This window comes from Miniopterus schreibersii (genome assembly GCF_964146895.1).
Source record: "Miniopterus schreibersii genome assembly, chromosome: 1".
In the NCBI taxonomy this organism is placed as follows: Eukaryota; Metazoa; Chordata; class Mammalia; order Chiroptera; family Miniopteridae; genus Miniopterus; species Miniopterus schreibersii.
The window spans coordinates 27,858,635-27,876,813 of NC_138101.1; the positions used below are offsets into that span (position 1 = coordinate 27,858,635).

At 41.3% G+C, this 18,179-nt stretch overlaps 1 protein-coding gene across 5 annotated transcripts in view; it reads left to right on the top strand.

The window, feature by feature from the left end:
• SPATA18 (spermatogenesis associated 18) overlaps nucleotides 1-17,841 on the top strand; it is a 31,522-nt gene extending 13,681 nt beyond the window's left edge. For 2 of the 5 annotated variants that reach the window (XM_081156318.1, XM_081156320.1), the window contains 8 exons: nucleotides 1,378-1,677; nucleotides 3,330-3,696; nucleotides 5,113-5,271; nucleotides 6,376-6,551; nucleotides 10,834-10,957; nucleotides 12,748-12,831; nucleotides 15,080-15,125; nucleotides 15,466-17,841. In XM_081156318.1, the coding sequence (XP_081012444.1) occupies nucleotides 1,378-1,677; nucleotides 3,330-3,696; nucleotides 5,113-5,271; nucleotides 6,376-6,551; nucleotides 10,834-10,957; nucleotides 12,748-12,831; nucleotides 15,080-15,125; nucleotides 15,466-15,473 (1,264 nt within the window). In that variant the 3' untranslated portion in view covers nucleotides 15,474-17,841. Of the gene's footprint in view, nucleotides 1-1,377; nucleotides 1,678-3,329; nucleotides 3,697-5,112; nucleotides 5,272-6,375; nucleotides 6,552-10,833; nucleotides 11,241-12,747; nucleotides 12,832-15,079; nucleotides 15,126-15,465 lie in introns of those variants that run through there. The other 3 variants (XM_081156317.1, XM_081156319.1, XR_014000139.1) reach the window with 2 other exon arrangements.
• The last annotated feature ends 338 nt before the right edge of the window (nucleotides 17,842-18,179 follow it).

Genomic DNA, 18,179 nt, shown 5'->3' on the forward strand with positions numbered 1-18,179 from the left:
TCCTATCTACTAGAGAGAATTTTCAAACTACAATATAGTATAAAGGAAACGAAAAACCCTTTCATAATTCCAGGACCAGATACTGTTACCTTTTGACATTTCTTCCAATTCATACATTAGAAATAGAGTTAAGACTATGAAATAAGTATAAGCTTACAAATTTCGACCCCATTTTTTCAGTTAACATTGTTTTTTCTCAATTACTAATGAAAAAACACACTGCGGAACTTAGTTTTAAATAGGTGCATCATGTTCCATCATTTGTGTGTTTTCTTAATATTGACCTTGATACCAATTTTCAACATTGGAAACAACATTGTGATGACCTTTGTTGCCATTCTTAGTTTAAATTTCAGATTATTCTCTAAAGGTAAATTTCTAGAAGGAGATCCTCTAAGGTTATACACCTTTAAAGTTATATGCCTTCCTTGATTTTCATTTTGGTATTTCCCCCACAAAAAGAGCAAGTGGAAATTGTATTAAAATACATATGTGTAAATATATATTTATATGTATGTGAATACCATTCTGTCGCCTTCACACATGTTCCAGTTGTTCTGACTTCTTCAGGAATGCTCCTGAATTTTAGCTTGGAGCACTGTCCTGGTTTCCACTCGTACCCCCCTGATCATTTTAATCTCTCATTCCTATCTGATTTACCTTCTCAAATGCATTGATCAAACAGCTCAGTGATTCTCTTCTTCACTGTTTCTAGAGCGGCTTTTAATTCTGCTGTTGCCTTTTCGGCTTCTCTGCATCTTTCTCAGTCTTACCCCTTCCCTTTCCGTCTTACACCATTGTCATTTTCATCACAGCATGTCCTCTTACGGCTTTTGCTCCCATTTTATGACGGCCATGCCTCTTTGTATCTTTACGAGGCTGCCAATTTCATTCCCGAAGCTTCGTTTGTTTCTGTAGTCCATTCTTCTCATAGGTCCACACTTCCACCCAGTGTTGTAGGTGTTGGTCAGTGTCCAATGTAGTTTCTCCCCATAGTCCATCTGCAGAGGTAATCTCTTTGCCCAGCTTCTGGACTAGGTTCCGGAGGTCAAATGCTTCTAGAATTTTGTGTAGTTTAATCAGTCCTATCTAGAACAATATGACTACAGGCCCACTCTGCTTTTGCTAGAGGACCCTTTCCAATGCCTGCTGCAGACATGGAGTGGCCCCCTGACCCTGCAAGCCTGCTCTTTGCTAATTTGTGTTTGTTCCTATGGATTTCCATTGGAGTTTCCCAATGCAATAATGGCCACGAGGTAGAGTAGCCTCTGTTTTAAGTATGCCAACTGTTGCTTATTACCTTTGCTTCCATCCCTCCCTCCCTTACCTCCTCTCTTTTCTTTCTTTACTTAAAAATTTTTTTTTTTTTCTGTTCAGGCTTAAATCCCTTCAAAAGCTGGAGGAGTCCCGCCACAAAAACTCAGCGCACAGAAGCTCTGTGCGTAGGACAGAGCAGCGCGGTTTAGAGTCCAGAGCCCCAGAGCCCAAGACCCCTGAGCTCAGGAGATCGGAACATCGCAGTGCGGACAAACGCAGCGCTGGCTCTGACAAACGCGACAAACGCGACAAGCGGGACAGGTGTGATGCAGATGTGATATCCGATTATGAGAAACAGCTCCGAACACTGAAGGATGAGATCGCTGTTCTTTGTGCTGAAAGATCTGCTCTCCAAGGAAGGTCTGATGCATTCTCACAGATATTTTAAATGCCTTTCATTAGTGATAAAAGCCTGGCTTAGGAAACAAAGTAAAATGACATTCTTGAGCCCAAACCCCAACAATATAGGAAGCTTTGAATTGTAAAGTGTTTTCTCTAATGGACCCTTCAGAGAGAGAAACCACCTCCTGGATTGCTAATAATTGATGCTATTTTATTTTGGGCTGATGTTGAAACTTAAGGAGTGAGACTGAGCGATATGAGAAGGGGAAGTTCTTTGGCTTGAAACCAGATTTGAATGTGCCTGTAAGGCAAGAGGTGGTGCCCGTATTGCAAGAATGTTCCATTATATGAGGGTCTTGTTCTCTTAAGGCCTAAGAGTCCTTTCTCCAGGGAGGACCAACTGCCATTTCACTGCAGGGTGTTCCCTTTCCATAGCTTTGTTTGATGGAGGTGTAGGTAAGTGTTCTTGTGAACTCCCTTTCTACTGATGGATAGGCGTTCAGACAGGTCATTCACACAGTGTTGAGTGAAGACAAAGTAGGACGTTTCTCTTTGGATTTGTTGCATTTTCCTTGTCTTTCTACTCCACCCCCAGCCCGATAACATGCCCTGGTTCAAGTTATTAAGCCACTCCCATGCCCGGTCCCCATTCCCCTAAATTTCACCTTAGTCTTTCATTTTGAGGAATTACTCCTTCAGTGTTTTGCTGCTGCTGGCTTTACTGGCTCCAAAGAACATATTCTGTGCATTTCTGCCTAAATCCGAGTTTAGTGACATCACATTGATAGCTTGAGATGGGCCATGGTTGGAGCTTCTGTTGCACTATGGAAATTGACAAATGCTATTAATGAGCCCCCCCCCCCAGAGGTGCACTTTACACTTCCTTTTGCCCCATAGTTTCTTCTACAAAACTTTCTTTTTTGGGGGGGGGAGGGCAGGAAGGGCATTGCCTTTGGGCTAGCTAGTCTGATAATTTCTGTTGTACTAGATAGTCATAAATGTTTAACTGATATGGTGCTTTCCAATTCACCAAGTACTTCCCCATGTATTAGCTCACCTGATCTTCCAACCCCCACCCCCACCGCAAAACAGAGCAAAAATGATGTAGGTGAAAACTGAGGCTCTGGAGAGGAGAAACGATTGCAATTGCTCCTGCTGCTATGACGTAGTGGAGCTGGAGCTACAACCCAGATCTTTCTCATTGTTTAGTGTTCATCCCATTTTATCCCATGAGGCTCTAAGGTTGGGGTATGAAATACAGGAAATCTGACTTCTTTAACTCTGGCTGTTGCTAGCTGTGTTACTCCAGGGCAGCCAGTTAACACTTCTGAGCTCCACTTTTCCTCCTCTGTAAAGTGGCCAGCGATCAATGCCGGACTCCCAGGGCTGCCTACAGAATAAACTGAGGTGCTCAGGGCGTGAGAATCCTCTATCAGGTCCAGCTCACCATGCAAGCAGAGTCTTGTTTCATGGTTGAGTCCCATCTGAGGTTGCGTGGAGACAGTGCCTATGGCCCACCTGGTGGGAAGGTCGTGGAGGCAGCCGCTTTCAGCCTGCAGGGGCCCATGGCTCCTGAGTGTCATTTGCAGTTGAGGTGGGGAGAAGCGGAGTCCAGGAAGGACAGAAAAGTGAATCAGAGTGCTTCCCTGCTGATTCTTGCTTACCAACAGGCCCACCAGGAGCCAGTCTCCCAGCCCAGCCGCTCGCAGCCGCAGCCGCAGCCACAGCCGCAGCCGCAGCCGCAGCCCCAGCCGCAGCCCCAGCCGCAGCAACACCAACGGCCGTAGTCGCAGCCGCAGTCGCAGTCGCAGCCGCAGCCGCAGCCGCAGCCGCAGCCGCAGCCCCTCCAACGCAGTGGTGAAGATCAGGTCCCCGTCCCCGAATCGCGCCAAGCTGTCCAATGCGGCACGCAAGGCTGCGCTCTTGTCCCGGTTCGGCGATGCCTATTCCCAGGCCCGGCTGGACGCGCAGTGCCTGCTGCGGCAATGCATCGACAACGCCGAGACCGTGCAGCGGATCATCTACATCGCCACCGTGGTACGTGACACTCGGGCTGCGCTCCAGAGGCCCTTGGGCACAGCGGGGAGACAGCGGTTTGGTGAACTGAACAGGACAGCTTAAAAGGACTGGTAGATCCTGAGGTCCCTGCCAGAGGGTGGGATTTCCATGCATCCCCTCCTTCCCTTTCTCCCTCCCTCTCTCTTTCCCTCCCTTCCTCCCTCTCTCCCTCCTTCGGTTGCAAGTATTTGGGATGAATCATTTTTCACAGTCAAAATAACTATTATATGTATTAATATTGATATTGACCAGACATTTGTTGAAGCGTTTATGACTGTAGGACAATCTGGAATGGGAATATAACTTAGTTGATTTGCATGGAATCTTCTAAATGGGCACAGACACACCAGTGGATATACTATTGCTAATGGCTGTCATTGGATTTCCATCCATTCTTAGAAAAGTCAGAGGGGTAGTGACCAAAACTGCTAACATATCAGCTACTTGAGTGTGGCAGATTAAAAAGTCCTCATATATACTCCTTAATTCCCAAAGCAAATGGGTCTGTTCCTTTGGTACCATATTGAGATACTGAGTCCATTAAGAGAACAATTAAATATTAAATAAAACAGGACATTGGTATAAGAGCAGAATTTTCAAAATCTACTGAAATTTGTCCTATATTTATTAATTTATGCCAGGAGTCAGGTAACTAAGACCTGTGGGCCATATCTGTATTTCTAAGAAAATACAGATAGCCAAGATTATAAGAATAGTTTTACATTTTTAAAGGGTTGTTTTTTTAAAAAAAAAAGTGACAGAGACAGTATATGACCAGCAAAGCCAAAAATGTGTACTATCTGGCTCTTTACAGAAACAAATGTGCCAGTCCTTGGTTTGAGGATTACTGAGTTGCTTGAAGTTCTGTGAGCATATAGGCTATGTGTTCATGTATAACTAGGTTTTCCCAGTGCTGACTACATAGCAGGCATTTAATAAATATTTGCTAAATTAATATATGTCGGGAAACAACCCCAACACTTAATATGTGTCTATGTATAACACACACTAAATTAATCATTTTCTCTTTTTTCTTGACCCGTGTGATAGGGTGTTACCATGGGATCTTAGCATCAGCTAGCATTTTTCAATTATTTATGTAACCACAGAAGATTTATTTCCTTGAACTTCTGTACTGTCCTATACTCCCTATTACCAGAACAATGGTCCACTGTCTTAAAATTAGTGAAGGTGGATAGTCATATATGTAATTATGTTCTTTTCAAACTTGAGATATATATTTTTCCTAGATTAAGAATAGTTTTGAGGAACTGTGTTTAGTTGTCAGAAGATCCATATGACATTGCATTTTTGATGAATTTCTTCATTCCTTGCTTTGGACCTCTTTGTCCCCCTCTTCTCACCAAATAAATTTGCTGCAATTTTTATGTGCAGGAAGCATTCCATGTAGCCAAAATGGCTTTCAGACATTTCAAGATCCGTGTAAGGAAATCTTTGACACCGTCTTATGTGGGGTCCGATGACTTTGAGGATGCCGTCTTGGATTATATCATTTGTCATCTTGATCTATATGATTCCCAAAGCAGTGTCAACGTAAGTGTTGGGTCTCTTACTGGGGCTAGTTTGCTGCTAATGATGCCTACACTGAATTCTAATAACTCAGAAACCCATTCAGTGCTTCTAGGTAATGGAAGAGCAGAAACGGGCAGCATTCAATTTACTTTGTAGAACTCGTCAATATTAACTGTTTCTTTCTTAGACCTTGTATGGGGAAAAATATTCTGAACTTTATAGTTCTGTTCCTTAGATCAGTGATTTTCAACCGGTGTGCCACAATAATTTTTAAAACATGAAATAGCTTACTATTTAGTCAGGAGCACTGAGCTCTTTTCCCTTAGATTGTCAAATAACAAAATCACAACAGCCAACACAATAGGCTGCTCAGTGTGAATGAATAAAAATTATACCTATATTTTTTGTCAAATCAGCAAAAAATATATTTTTGGTGTGCCACAGAATTTTAGTAATTAGTTTGTGTGCCATGAGATGCAAAAGGTTGAAAATTACTGCTTTAGATGGGCCCTTAAGATTGGAAGGTAGAACATCATAGTGCCTAAGATTTTGTGAAAGAGAGGTGTGGATTTATATCCTGGCTCTGCCACTTACTAGCTGTGTCACCTTGCACATTTACTTAACCTCTCTGTTCTTTAGTTTTCTAATCTTTAAGTGGTAACAGCAGTAATCACAACCCCATAGAGTTCTCGAGAGGATTAAATGAAAGAAAGTAGGTCATTTGCTTAGCACAAGACCTGGCACATAGTGAACTCTCAATAAAAGCAAGCTATTATAATTATTATAGATTACAAACAAGTCAGAGTTCTGTGTTGGCACATTATATAACTTGCCCAGAATTTAAATAAAGGGAGGGAGAGGGAATAAATTAAAGATACTAAGAGGTTTTGGTTTCTTCTTAGTTTTTTGAGCCCCTCCTGGCCTTTCCTGTGTCATTTGTATTCTGCCATCTTTCCTCCTTCCCTGTTCATGAGGCCTCCTCCTCTTAGCACATGCACTCCTCTAGTTTAACTTGCTTTCATTCATTTTTCTTTTTCCACGTTCATCAGTCATAATGTCCTTAGGATTGTCAGAGCTTCTGGTCACAGGTTGGTAACAAGGTGATGCCATCTTCTTGTTTTTCAGGATGTCATTCGAGCCATGAACATCAATCCCAAGATTTCATTCCCTCCGGAAGTTGATTTCTGCCTCCTCAGTAACTTCATCCAGGAGATTTGTTGCATTGCCTTTGCAATGCAGACTTTAGAGCCACCCCTAGATATTGCATTTGGGGCGGATGGAGAAATTTTTAATGATAGCAAGTAAGAGACATAGGAGCGGAAGCTAGGGAGTATAAATAAGTGATCTTGTCTCTATTTCCTGGGAACAATTTAGGGAAAAGAACACCAGGTGGGGAAATCAACAGATATTACCCGATTTCCAGGCCCTGCCATATACTACAGGACAGGGCCCTCTCCTGGGGTCATCTTCCTTCTCAGTCAAATGTGATTCAGAGGGGATGGTATGATTTTTATTCCTTATATGGGGGAGAATTAATAAGTACCTGGAGCCAGTCTTGTAACATTTAAAAAGAAAGGTGTGTTACTCTTTATTGTTTAAAAAATTTTAATTGAGTTATAGTTGACATATAACTTTATATCGGTTTCAGGTGTACACCATAATGATATGATTCTTGTATGTACTGCAAAATCACCACCACAATAAGTCTAGTTAACATCCCCTACCATACATAGTTACAGCATTTTTTTTTCTTGTGCTGAGAACTTTTAAGATCTACTCTTTTAACAACTTCCAAATATGCAGTGTAGTATTATTAATTATAGTCACCATGCTGTACATGAAATCTCCTGACTTATTTATTTTATAACTGAAAGTTTGTATCTTTCGACCTCCTTAACCCATTTTGCCCATCCCTCATGCCTCTGGCAACCACCAATCTGTTTTTTGTATTTATGAGCTTGGTTTTTGTTTGTTTGTTTTTTGGATTCCATACATAAGTGAGATCATATGGTATTTGTCTTTCTCTGTCTGTCTTACATCTCTTGGCATAATGCCCTTAAGGTCCATCCATGTTGCTGCAAATGGCAAGATTTCATTCTTTTTATGGCTGAGTAATATTTCACTGTATACGTATATCACATCTTTATCCATTCATCCATCAATAGACACTTAACGTGGTTTCTGTATCTTTGTTATTGTAAATAATGCTGCAGTGTACATGGGGGTGCATATATCTTTTCGAATTTGTTTTTGTTTTCTACAGATAATACCCAGAGGTGGAATTGCTGGATTATATGGTAGTTCTATTTTTAATTTTTTGAGGAATGTCCGTACTGTTTTTCATAGTGGCTGTTTTCATGTTCCCACCAACAGTGCACAAGGGCTTCCTTTTCTTTACATCCTCAACAAAACTTATTTCTTTTTAAATTTTTTTTAAATCCTCACCTGAGGAGATATATATATTTATCTCTATCTCTATCTCTATCTCTATCTCTATCTCTATCTCTATCTCTATCTCTATCTCTATCTCTATCTCTATCTCTATCTCTATCTCTATCTCTATCTCTATCTCTCTATATCATCTATACCTATACCTATACCTATATCTATATCTCTATATCTATATCTACATCTATCATCTATCTATCATCTATTTGGAGAGAGTGGAAGGGGAGGGAGAAAGAGAGAAACATCAGCATGAGAGAGACACATGCACCGGACTGGAATAGAACCCAGGACCCTTGGGTCCAAGGGCCTATGCTCCAACCACTGAGCCAAACCGGCCAGGGCTATTTCTTGTCTTTTTAATAATAACCATTCTAACAGGTGTGAGGTGATATCTCATTGTGGTTTTGATTTGCATTTCACTGATGATTAATGATGTTGAGCACCTTTTCATGTACCTGTTGACCATCTGTATGTCTTCTTTGAGAAAATGTTTATTCAGATTGTTTGCCCATTTTTAAATCAGATTGTTTTGTTTGTTTGTTTGCTTTTATTGGTTCTTATTGCATTATTTAGGCCAGGTTTCTTGAGGTATGGTGTATAGATCACCTGTTAAAAATGCAGATTCTTGGATCACACTCCATGATATTTTCTGCAGTAGGTCTGGGTGGGGCTTAGGAATCTGTAATTTAGCAAGCGCCCAAGTATTCTTTATGCTCTCTAACATTTGAAAATGACTGCTCTAGACTCTTTCATCTAGGACCACTTGGTTTTTACCAAGTTTTACTTGGAAAATATTTCCTTTATAAATTAGAAGAAATTAAATTAATTTGGAACATTTTACTGAAATTTTATGAGATCTTAGGATATAGCTGGAGATTATCTGGGAGGAGGCCAGTGGTTAAGAACAGGGGCTCTGCCCGGCCTGACGTGGCTCAGAGGTTGAGCATCGACCTAGGATCCAGGTGATCGGGGTTTGATTCCTGGTCAGGGCACATGCCCGGGTTGTGGGCTCGGCAGCCGATCAATGACTCTCTCATCATTGATGTTTCCATCTCTCCTTTCCTCTCTCTGAAATCAATAAAGATATAAAAAACCCCCCAAAAATAAAACAGAGGCTCTGGTGTTAAGCTATCTGGGGTCCATTCCTGGCTCCACCACTGATTAGCTGTATAATCTGGGCACGTTACCTAATTTTTCTGTTCCTTAGTTTCTTCTCTGTAAAATGAGGGAAATATCAACACCTACTTCCTAGGGCTATAGAAAGTTCATTGAGACCATTCAAATAAAGTACTTAAGGACACTACCTGGCATATCGTGTACACTCAGGAAAGGTTAGCTTTGGATCTTCACTCAGGCTGTAGAGTTATGAGTTGGTGGCAGCCCCCATATTCCTCCTACAAATTTGTTGATGATGGAGACCATGTACCTTTCTTTTGCTTATGAAAATCACTGTGATGGTGTTTCTAATTGCCTTACAGCCTGTCATATTTTCCAGCCATTGCCTTGTTTCTAGTTTCAGATCACTGCCCCTGGCATAGGTCCACTCAAGGAAGAGCTGAATATTAGAACATTACACTGCAGCTGTATCTTTTTGATTTTCTTACAGAAAATATCTGCTTCCCTCTTTTTAAAAATTCCTTTTTCCTTTAGAGGATGCATGGTCCCACTCAGAAATATTCATCCACTTGACCTGGCCAGGGGGCTCAGTGGTTGGAGTATCCTCCTGTGCACCAAAAGGTTGCGGGTTCTATTCCTGATCAGGGCACATACCTAGGTTGCGGGTTCGAGCAATCCCCAGTTGGGAGCTCGTATGAGAGGCAACTGATGGATGTTTCTCTCACATCAATGTTTCTCTCTTTCCCTCTCTCTAAACATATCCTCTGTGAGGATTAAAAAAGAAAGAAATACTCCTCCACTTTGGTTTATGGAGCCTGCACATTTCCTAGAACTCTGGCAGGCCTCCTGCTTGCACGCCTTTAATCAGGGAGCACGGGGCCTCTTGGGGGCATTCTGGACTCTACTTCTGGCTGCTGCAGAGCAGAAACTGCAGTTCCTAGTAATGACTGGACTTGGTTCTACCTCTAGGACTTCACAGCACAAGTCTAATCCTTGTTTTTGTGTTTTTTGTTTTTTTTTAAACTCTGGCAGGCTTTCACACATTTAAAAGCAATTACTCAAATTCTCCTCCTCCTGGCCTCACGCCTTCAGGTTTTTTCCACGTGAAGGGGTTAGGGGTTGAGACTTTTCCCACAGATCCATCTGTTTCCTTGCCTGTGCTCTGTGCTTCCTGAGCACCCCTTTCTGAGAAAGTGTCCACACTGAATGCAGTCCCTGGTTTGAACTGACCAGCCTGGAGGGGCTGACACCCTTTTCATTATTATTCTCTATTAACTCAGCTAATTTTTTTAGTTTTTTTTTCTTTTCAGCCATATAACACTGTTCACTCATTTTGAGTTCAACTGAAATCTGTTATTATATTTTTACTTGGGCTGTGATTAAGCCATTTGTCACCTCTAACTTTGTAGTTAAACACTTTTTAGACTCAACTGCAGGCCCCATAGGTATCCAGCTTATTTCCTCCCGCCTGTTGAGCTATTTTTTGATGCTGTCATCTGTTTTGTTTTTTCTGACCCACTCCCCACCTTTGAACCACTTTTCTATAATTCATGCAAATCATTGATGAATATATTGATTTATCACAGGATTGAGAGAGCCCTTTGCACCTTTGTTCACGTTCTCATGGACCCATTAATTACCTCTCTTTGGATATGATCACTGAACCAGTTTCCAATCTACCTACTTAAGTTAATCATCCACTTAAATTTCTCCTATTTTGCCCACAAAGCTAGCATGAGAAATCTTGGAGGAAGACAAGGGGACTTCACACGGTCTCCAGCTTTTCCCTGAATTGCCGCTCGGAGAGAGGGATGAGATTAGCCTGACATGACTTGTTCTTAGTGAGCCCGGGGGGTCCTCGTTATCACTGGTTCCTATCTAAGGGCCCACAGCCATCTCTTTAATAACAGAATCTAGATCTGAGCATAATCTAAATGGAAATTTGCACTGATCCTGCCCCCCCCAGTTATGCTGCATAATTGCTTAACGTCTCTTTCTCCTTTTGTGTGTTTAAAACAGGTATCGTCGCAGTTATGACTCGGATTTCACCGCGCCCTTGGTCTTCTATCACGTGTGGCCTGCCCTCATGGAGAATGACATTGTCATTATGAAGGGAGAAGTTGTCACCAAGAGGGGGGCTTTTGTACGGTGGCCTTGCATAGTGACAGTTCATCCCAAGTGTTTGATTCACAAGTTCGAGAACATTTGTAAACCCAGAGATTCTATAAAAGAAGTTCATAAAGAGTTGCTTGATAAGATTTCATACAAAGGAGAGGAAAGGGATTGGCTGGGAAAGAACAGATTCTTTTCTTTGATTTGTCCACGAGGCTTCATAATTTCCTGGCAGTAATTTCTTTGCCTGTTGCTTTATTTATAAGATAGAACTACGCCTACCTGCCTCCCCCATCTTAGAAATATTAAGCTAGTGGAAGGGCAAAAACCTTTTGAGCTCCCCATATAGGAGGCTCTCTGTAACTAAGCATTTAAAAGGGATTAACTTTCAGGAAACAGTTTGCCAAATTTTTACTGACAATTCTCCATTTTGGGAAACAACAAGCCGTTTTCTCTCCTTGGTATGACACGTAGAGAGGGGAGGGATGGAGAAAAAGCAGGCAGAGCAGGTGGGGAGAGAGGAGCCAGTCCGTCTGGGAAGGTTGCCTCCTGTGTACTGTGCTTGTAGGATGTTTTGAGCATGTTAAATAATTGGGCAGCCTTCAAAATAGAGTCTTCAGTATGCAAGTGTCTGAGTGTGTGTGTGGTGGTGGGGACTGGGTATTGGAACTGGTGGCCACGAGTGCTTGGACATTCTGTAGAGTGTACATTATGGAGTTTTGGCCCTGCCCTTTCTAGAAAGAGTTAAGTAAATTCTGAACTGCAGCTCCTCAGTCCAGATCAAAGCCACCATCTGGATGGCTTCAGTTCCTGCCCTCTTTGAGCTGGACAACAGGGATGCGCTTCATGGCAGCTTTCCCCCTTACAGGGGAGAAGGGAAGTAGTGTATTTTAACAAAACTCAAGACAAGGGTTCTTGCAGCCGAAGCAGCCCACTTTAGCTAATAGTATTTCAATAAAATACTTTGTACAATGAAAATTGAGCCCATAGAAATTGGGTTGTGTTGTTCTGACAGCCACATATGCTATCCAGTGAGCTCATAAATGCTTCTTCCCTTACAATAACCACCCTCTGTTAAGAGACTCTTATTGTGGACTGTCTGCAGTACAATTTAGAAGGGAAAGAGAAGAAATGGCCACTATTGTGTTCTACATAAATAGCAATTGCCTTTTAATTTCCTTCTCTCCCATCAAGTATGTCACCAACAGTTGCCCAAGCTTGAATTTCTAATACAGAATGAGAATACCCTAAAAGGAACTTGGAAAAGGAAAGAGCTGAATGAAGGGGAATATTTTAGAAGGCTTTTCACTACAGAAATCTCATTATAGTGAACATTGTTTTCTTCTGACTGATTAATTTAGTTAAAGAGTAGGTGGGCAGCAGTGGTGATTTACTCTGTAACACAATTCGCTTCACTTAACGCTAGTTATTCTGCAGGCATTTAAGACCCAGGTGCCGGGGGCTCAGCAGTGAACAAAACAGGCTCAGATCCCTGTCCACAGGGAGCTTATGTTGTCTAATACTTACAAACTTAATGTAATTTGTAACAATTTATTCATCAAAACAAAATTCTATTAGCACCAGGAGTTTGAACATCCCAATGTTCATTGTCATGGGATTTTATTTGAGAAATACCCTAAAGCTATTGTCAAATACTGGGCAGCTGTAGTAAATGAAAGGAGTGTACCTCAAGCTGGTGACCAGTAATGGGCAAGCATAATCCTATCAGCAAAACCTCTCTTTCTGTGGGATACGCATATCATTTTAAGCCATGTGAGCATTCATGAGCTAATGACTATTTTTCTTTCTCTGTCTTTTTAGTGGAATTCTGTGAGACCTGTAAGCCGAAGTCGAAGCAGGAGTTTAAGTCCCATCTGCCCCCGTAGCCATATTGGTTTAAGCTTGGTACATATCTAATCATTTTACACAAAGTCATCCTATGGTTGACATTTCTAAATTCAACAGTAGCCTATAGAAGAAGTGATTATAACTTTGTGTGTAGAAAGAGAACCTGTTGCAGTAACCCCAACCTGAATTTTATATTACCTTGGACTAAGGATTTAATCATCTAGAAAGAAGTATAGAAGTAGTTTTTTTCTGAATTAGTTGAAAGGCTAATAGACTTTAGTTATTTCATAGTTTTAGTTTTGTTTTGAAAGAAAGTGAGCTGTTAGATACCAGGTGTTCTTCTGAATAGAGAATGGAACACCTTAGTCAACTGACCTCAGCACAGGCCCCTGCTTTCTCTGGAACTTACTGTATGAGTTGGAGAAATTGCTCAAATGGTCTGGATTTCAATACCATATGAGAGGCATTGCAGGTATTCATTTTCCTCCCCATTTCAAAGTAGGAAGACTGTTAGTCTCCTTTTATATTAGTTCTTGGGAGGATTACTAATACTTCTGTCAAAGAAAAAATAACGGCAATAACATCTCTGAAAACTAAGAACATTGTTGTGATCCATCACTGTTTATATATTCAACTACTAATACAGGGCTGGACTAAGACATGTGGACACCAGACAGGCTAACAATGTCCTGTTCCTTCAAATAAAAACAATTAAAAATTTGCTTCAGTCTTGTTTTAGAGAGAGTGGTGGAAAAGAAGAACCATATTTGGTAACACCCCACTTCTCTGAAATGATCTCTGGCCTTGCAGCCCTAGCCCCAAACATCTAACCCCCTGTCCCCCAGCAGAACAAAAACAGAACACCTGCAGTGATAAGACCCACCTTTCTGAGTTTAGTGAGCATCTGTTGTTACTCCACCCACTCCATTATGTTTGATAATGTCTTCATCAAACATTCCTTCTGAATCTGATTGATGCTAGATTGGGGGTGGGGGGTGGGCCACAAAAATAACTAAAAAGTGGTCTCTTCCCTGGATGGGTTTCACTATAGGAAAATCAATATGATTTAAACAAAGTTATTGAATGTGATATATGATTCGGTTCATAAAAGAGGCAGGAAGCACTGGAGTTATCAGAGGACATAAGATGCCTGCTGGGTTTGGTGATGAGGAAGGGGTGCCTGGGGGAGATGGTAGTGGATCTGGCAGAATTTCAGTGAGCTGGGAAATTGCGGAGAAAAAGTCCCAATGAAGGAAATGGCCTGAGAGTGGAAAAGGTAGAGCTCTTTTGCTCTTGGAGATTTTAATATAACTTAATTGTCCTTATCCAGGAATAAGTATTTACATAGTTCATTTAGTAGACTGATAAATAAAAAGGAAATCTTGAGAGTTTTATGCTGCAAGAATCACAATTCGCCTCATTCTAAGAGGAAAGGGCTTATCAATTGCGGGCACCATCCCTCTGTATAAGCCCCTCTATATGTTCCACCCACCTTCTCTCTTCTTCCCAGTGTGTGCCAGGGAGAACAGTAATTTAAACTTTAGACAAAAAATATATTTTCAAAGGTGAAGCTGCTGCCAAAATTCTGTCTCTTTCCACCACCCTCTCCTTACAGCCAGACTGGTGGTGGTCCTGCAGATTAACATACAAATATTTTTGGCCAGCCTGGTCTTTCGGCTCACTTGAGGTCTTGCGTGCAGAACAGCTGCCGTCTTCCTGAGCGTCTGTCTGAAGTGTCTGAAAGCTCAGAGCAAGAGCGATGCTTGCAGTCAGTTATTTCTGAGCAGTAGCAGGCTTGCAGTTTCAGGTGGTGGCTTTTGCTTAGTGAAAGCGTAGGTGAGATTTGAAAATGAATTTTTCTGGCTGCCTAGTGACTTTCCTTAATAGGGCAGTGTTTTGGGTGCAAGAGAATTCATATAAAGGATCTGCCAGACAGAATTTGACCATTTGAGCTTTAATTAGTAATAATTATCTGGAAAGCTTTGAATTCAATATGGCCACTGAGCATTCAATCTCAAAGTATTTAGCAACCATTAAACAGCAACAACAAAAAGCAACAGAAAATTATGCCACCGAGCCCAGCTTTTTAATTAATAATATAACTTAAACTAAATTGAGTGCCCATTTACTTCTGGGAGTAAAAAAGGAAATGCAGTGCTCCATCTTAGCGGGGAAAATCATTGTTCTAAAGTGTCTCCGAGCAACTATTTAGCTAATGTTTTAGGGAAAAAAAAATCAAAAGGATTCATTCATTCATTGGGCTCCGTCTACTGTGTCATTCACATTCCACTTTTCTATTTCCTAGATATCTCGAAGCCGGAGCCCTTCTCCAATAAGATGTGGACTGCCAAGTAAGTGCGATGGTTTAGATGGAACAATTTTCTGTCTTTTTAATGCTCTTTTTAACACTCAGCATTGTGCAGCAAAATGAATGTTTTGTTTCTTAGGGAACATTTTTTACCTCCACCTGACACCTTTCATTTCTGGGTGGGTGGCACCTGAACAGGTCCCCTGGGTCACATAGGAGGAGCCTCCAATTGAGAGATTTTATGGACATAAAATGAATGAATCCTTTTGATTTTTTTTTTTTTATGGACATAAACCTAGATTAAGCACCCTGCTTCATCCAGGTCCTTCCAAAAGAAACCCTTGAGAAAGTGACCATAATGAACTGTGTTCTTTTCTCCCTAGGGTATTAGAGCCACCAGACATGTTCCTTTGCCACAGCACATCTGCAGTAGCACGTCTGCAATGCCAGCCTCCCGGGTGACCTGTCTGCCTGCTGCATCTGCCTCACACCTCACTTAAGATATTGTGAAAAGGCAATTCTGTGTATCGCTCCACACAGAGAGTTAAATGGTTTGGCTTAACGCATTTGTAACTTCAGATATATTGCATTTTATTTTATTTGATAGATACAAAGCCCATTACTTTGATAAAAGCGATTGCATAGGTGTTTAGGGTCACATTCATTTGAAGCAGAGTCCATTACCCAGGTCCAGGACCTTTTATGGCAACTATACGAACAAAAACAGAAAACCTTTACAGAGGAGAAATCTTAGTTTACAAATTGATCAGGAATATCATAATCGATGGGATTAGCTTTCACTGGGAAATAATATTGGGTGTTTTCATTTGCTTCTGAGGTTTGGAAGACAGCCCGAATCTCAGGCCAGGGAACCGTAGCAGTGATGGTGACTTCAGGCTAACTGTAGATGGTGACGAGTTGAGGGGCTGTACGTCATTGGCTTGCTTCTGTTTTCCTACTTTGAGCGCCCAGTTTGGTTTAGCTGAGTCCTGTACATCGAAGCTGCTGAGCTGAGAGAATTTTCTTGCTTCATAAATGTGGAGCAGTGATTTGGACAGAAGCCAGCATTGAGATAAATGCTAATTACCTTGTGTTTATCTCCTGGGAATGTTTCATACAGTTTTAATATACGTTTTAAATATAAAAGCTACCCAGGACATACCCTTTACATACCTGTTCCACCTACTTGTTTACAAATTCAGACCTCCTATGAACTCCGTCTGACCAAAAGTACCTAAACTTAAGGCCTAAAACCAGGGGACACCATTTATTGATTTTAAATTGAGCGTATATCTTAATTTCTTCACTGTGAAGTACTATTGTAAGTTCAAGATAATAATGGAATGTGGCTTTCTCAAGCTAAGTAATAGTCTTTTTAGGTTGTTGGGTTTTTTTTATTTTATTACCTTAAAGCCGCCCTTAAATACAGCCTGACAAATAACTGCTTTCACCATGTACCTTTTAGAGAGAGCTCTGAATTGGCCACAGCTCAGTTTGCATCAGCTCAGTGCCAAACCCAGCACCCGAGGCTTTTTAGGTGGAAAACCCCAAATTTCTCTAAAACACCTGTCCCTAGAGATGAAGGAGAGATGCCTCAGTCCCTGCCCTTGGGTCTAATGGTCACCAACTCATGCTGAAGTGTGAGGTTAATTCCCCCACTCTGTGTATTTGTGTAGTTATCTCTTTGACACCATGCAGTGTGCTGTAAGGAGAACCTGGTGCCCGGGTAACTCCGGTTCCGATTGTGTCATTAGTTGGCTTTGTGGCCTTGAACAAGTTACTTCACCTCTCTGAGCCTATGCTCACTGTAGAGTGAGAGGCTAGATGGTTCCCAGAGTCCATGCCCCCTTTTTAAACAAATATATTATTCTGATTTGAGCCTCTCTGAGCCTATGCTCACTGTAGAGTGAGAGGCTAGTGGTTCCCAGAGTCCATGCCCCCTTTTTAAACAAATATATTATTCTGATTTGAGTTCAAAGTCAATGTGATCTATATTGCATATTTACTTTTAAGCAATGAATATAGTGCCCTAACTGTAATGTAAAGCAGAAAAAGTGAAAGGCACTTTTTAATAGAATAAAATGTATTTGAATAAAAAAGCCTGGGTATAACTATTCTGAAAGATAGAATTAAGTCATCAGATGCTTTCAGCTCTATGTAGAATCACAAGCTCCCAGTGCAGGGCAGCGTGTGTTGTACTGGCAACATCACACACAGAGTTGTCACTGGATATGATTTTCTGAATGATGGACAACTCTTGGTAAAGTTTTGAACAAAAATCTTACAGCTGTGCCTTGATTTACGCAGTAAATGCATTCCTGGAATAGTTGGCGTATCGTAAAACCATGCAACAATTACTTTGCGCTGTATGTTAAGAGGTCATTTCTGAAATCTCACTAAGTAAAGAGGATGCTTATGTATCAGATTTTTTTTTTTTTGAGTCAGATGTGGAGATGCATGCCCTGATTTGGAAATAGGTCGCCTGTATTCAGTTTATTTGCTCTGTGCCCTTTCTGGCCACTTGCCATTTCTCAAGTCTCTGATTTGACCTGTAACCACAACAGGGAATGGTGAGTTGTCTAGAATAATTTTTGAAAGAATCCACAAATCCAAAGGAGGCTGACCTATGCTCTTTTCACCTGGGTATGCACCTTAACCTCAGTGACTTTGAGAAATGAAAAGCTTACTTTGTAATCTGGGTAAATATTTGTTTCTGTATTATTGTTTAATATCAGATAATAAAATTGAGGAAAAGAGTGCTTCTGTGTCTGTACATTCTTTGCCATAAAATGCTTTCCCCCCAGATTCCCGAGTTCAGCAGTGTCTTCCACTCCCTTTTCTGGGAGGCCTGGAGTGGGCCAGGATTCGTTCAGGAAATGCCAACTGTGCCCCTGCCTGGCTTAGCCCTGTGATTGCCCCGGTTCCATGCTGTAGCTTAAATGCTTTAGTTCATGTTACAATTCACTGTCCTCGTATTCAAGACACTCTGTCTGAGAAGTGCTTTACCATTTTCATGGAGCTTTCACTTAATTATTTCAGTTGCTCCCCCAAACAAATCCAGATGTCTTCGGTGTTACAGGTAACGAACCTGTTCATC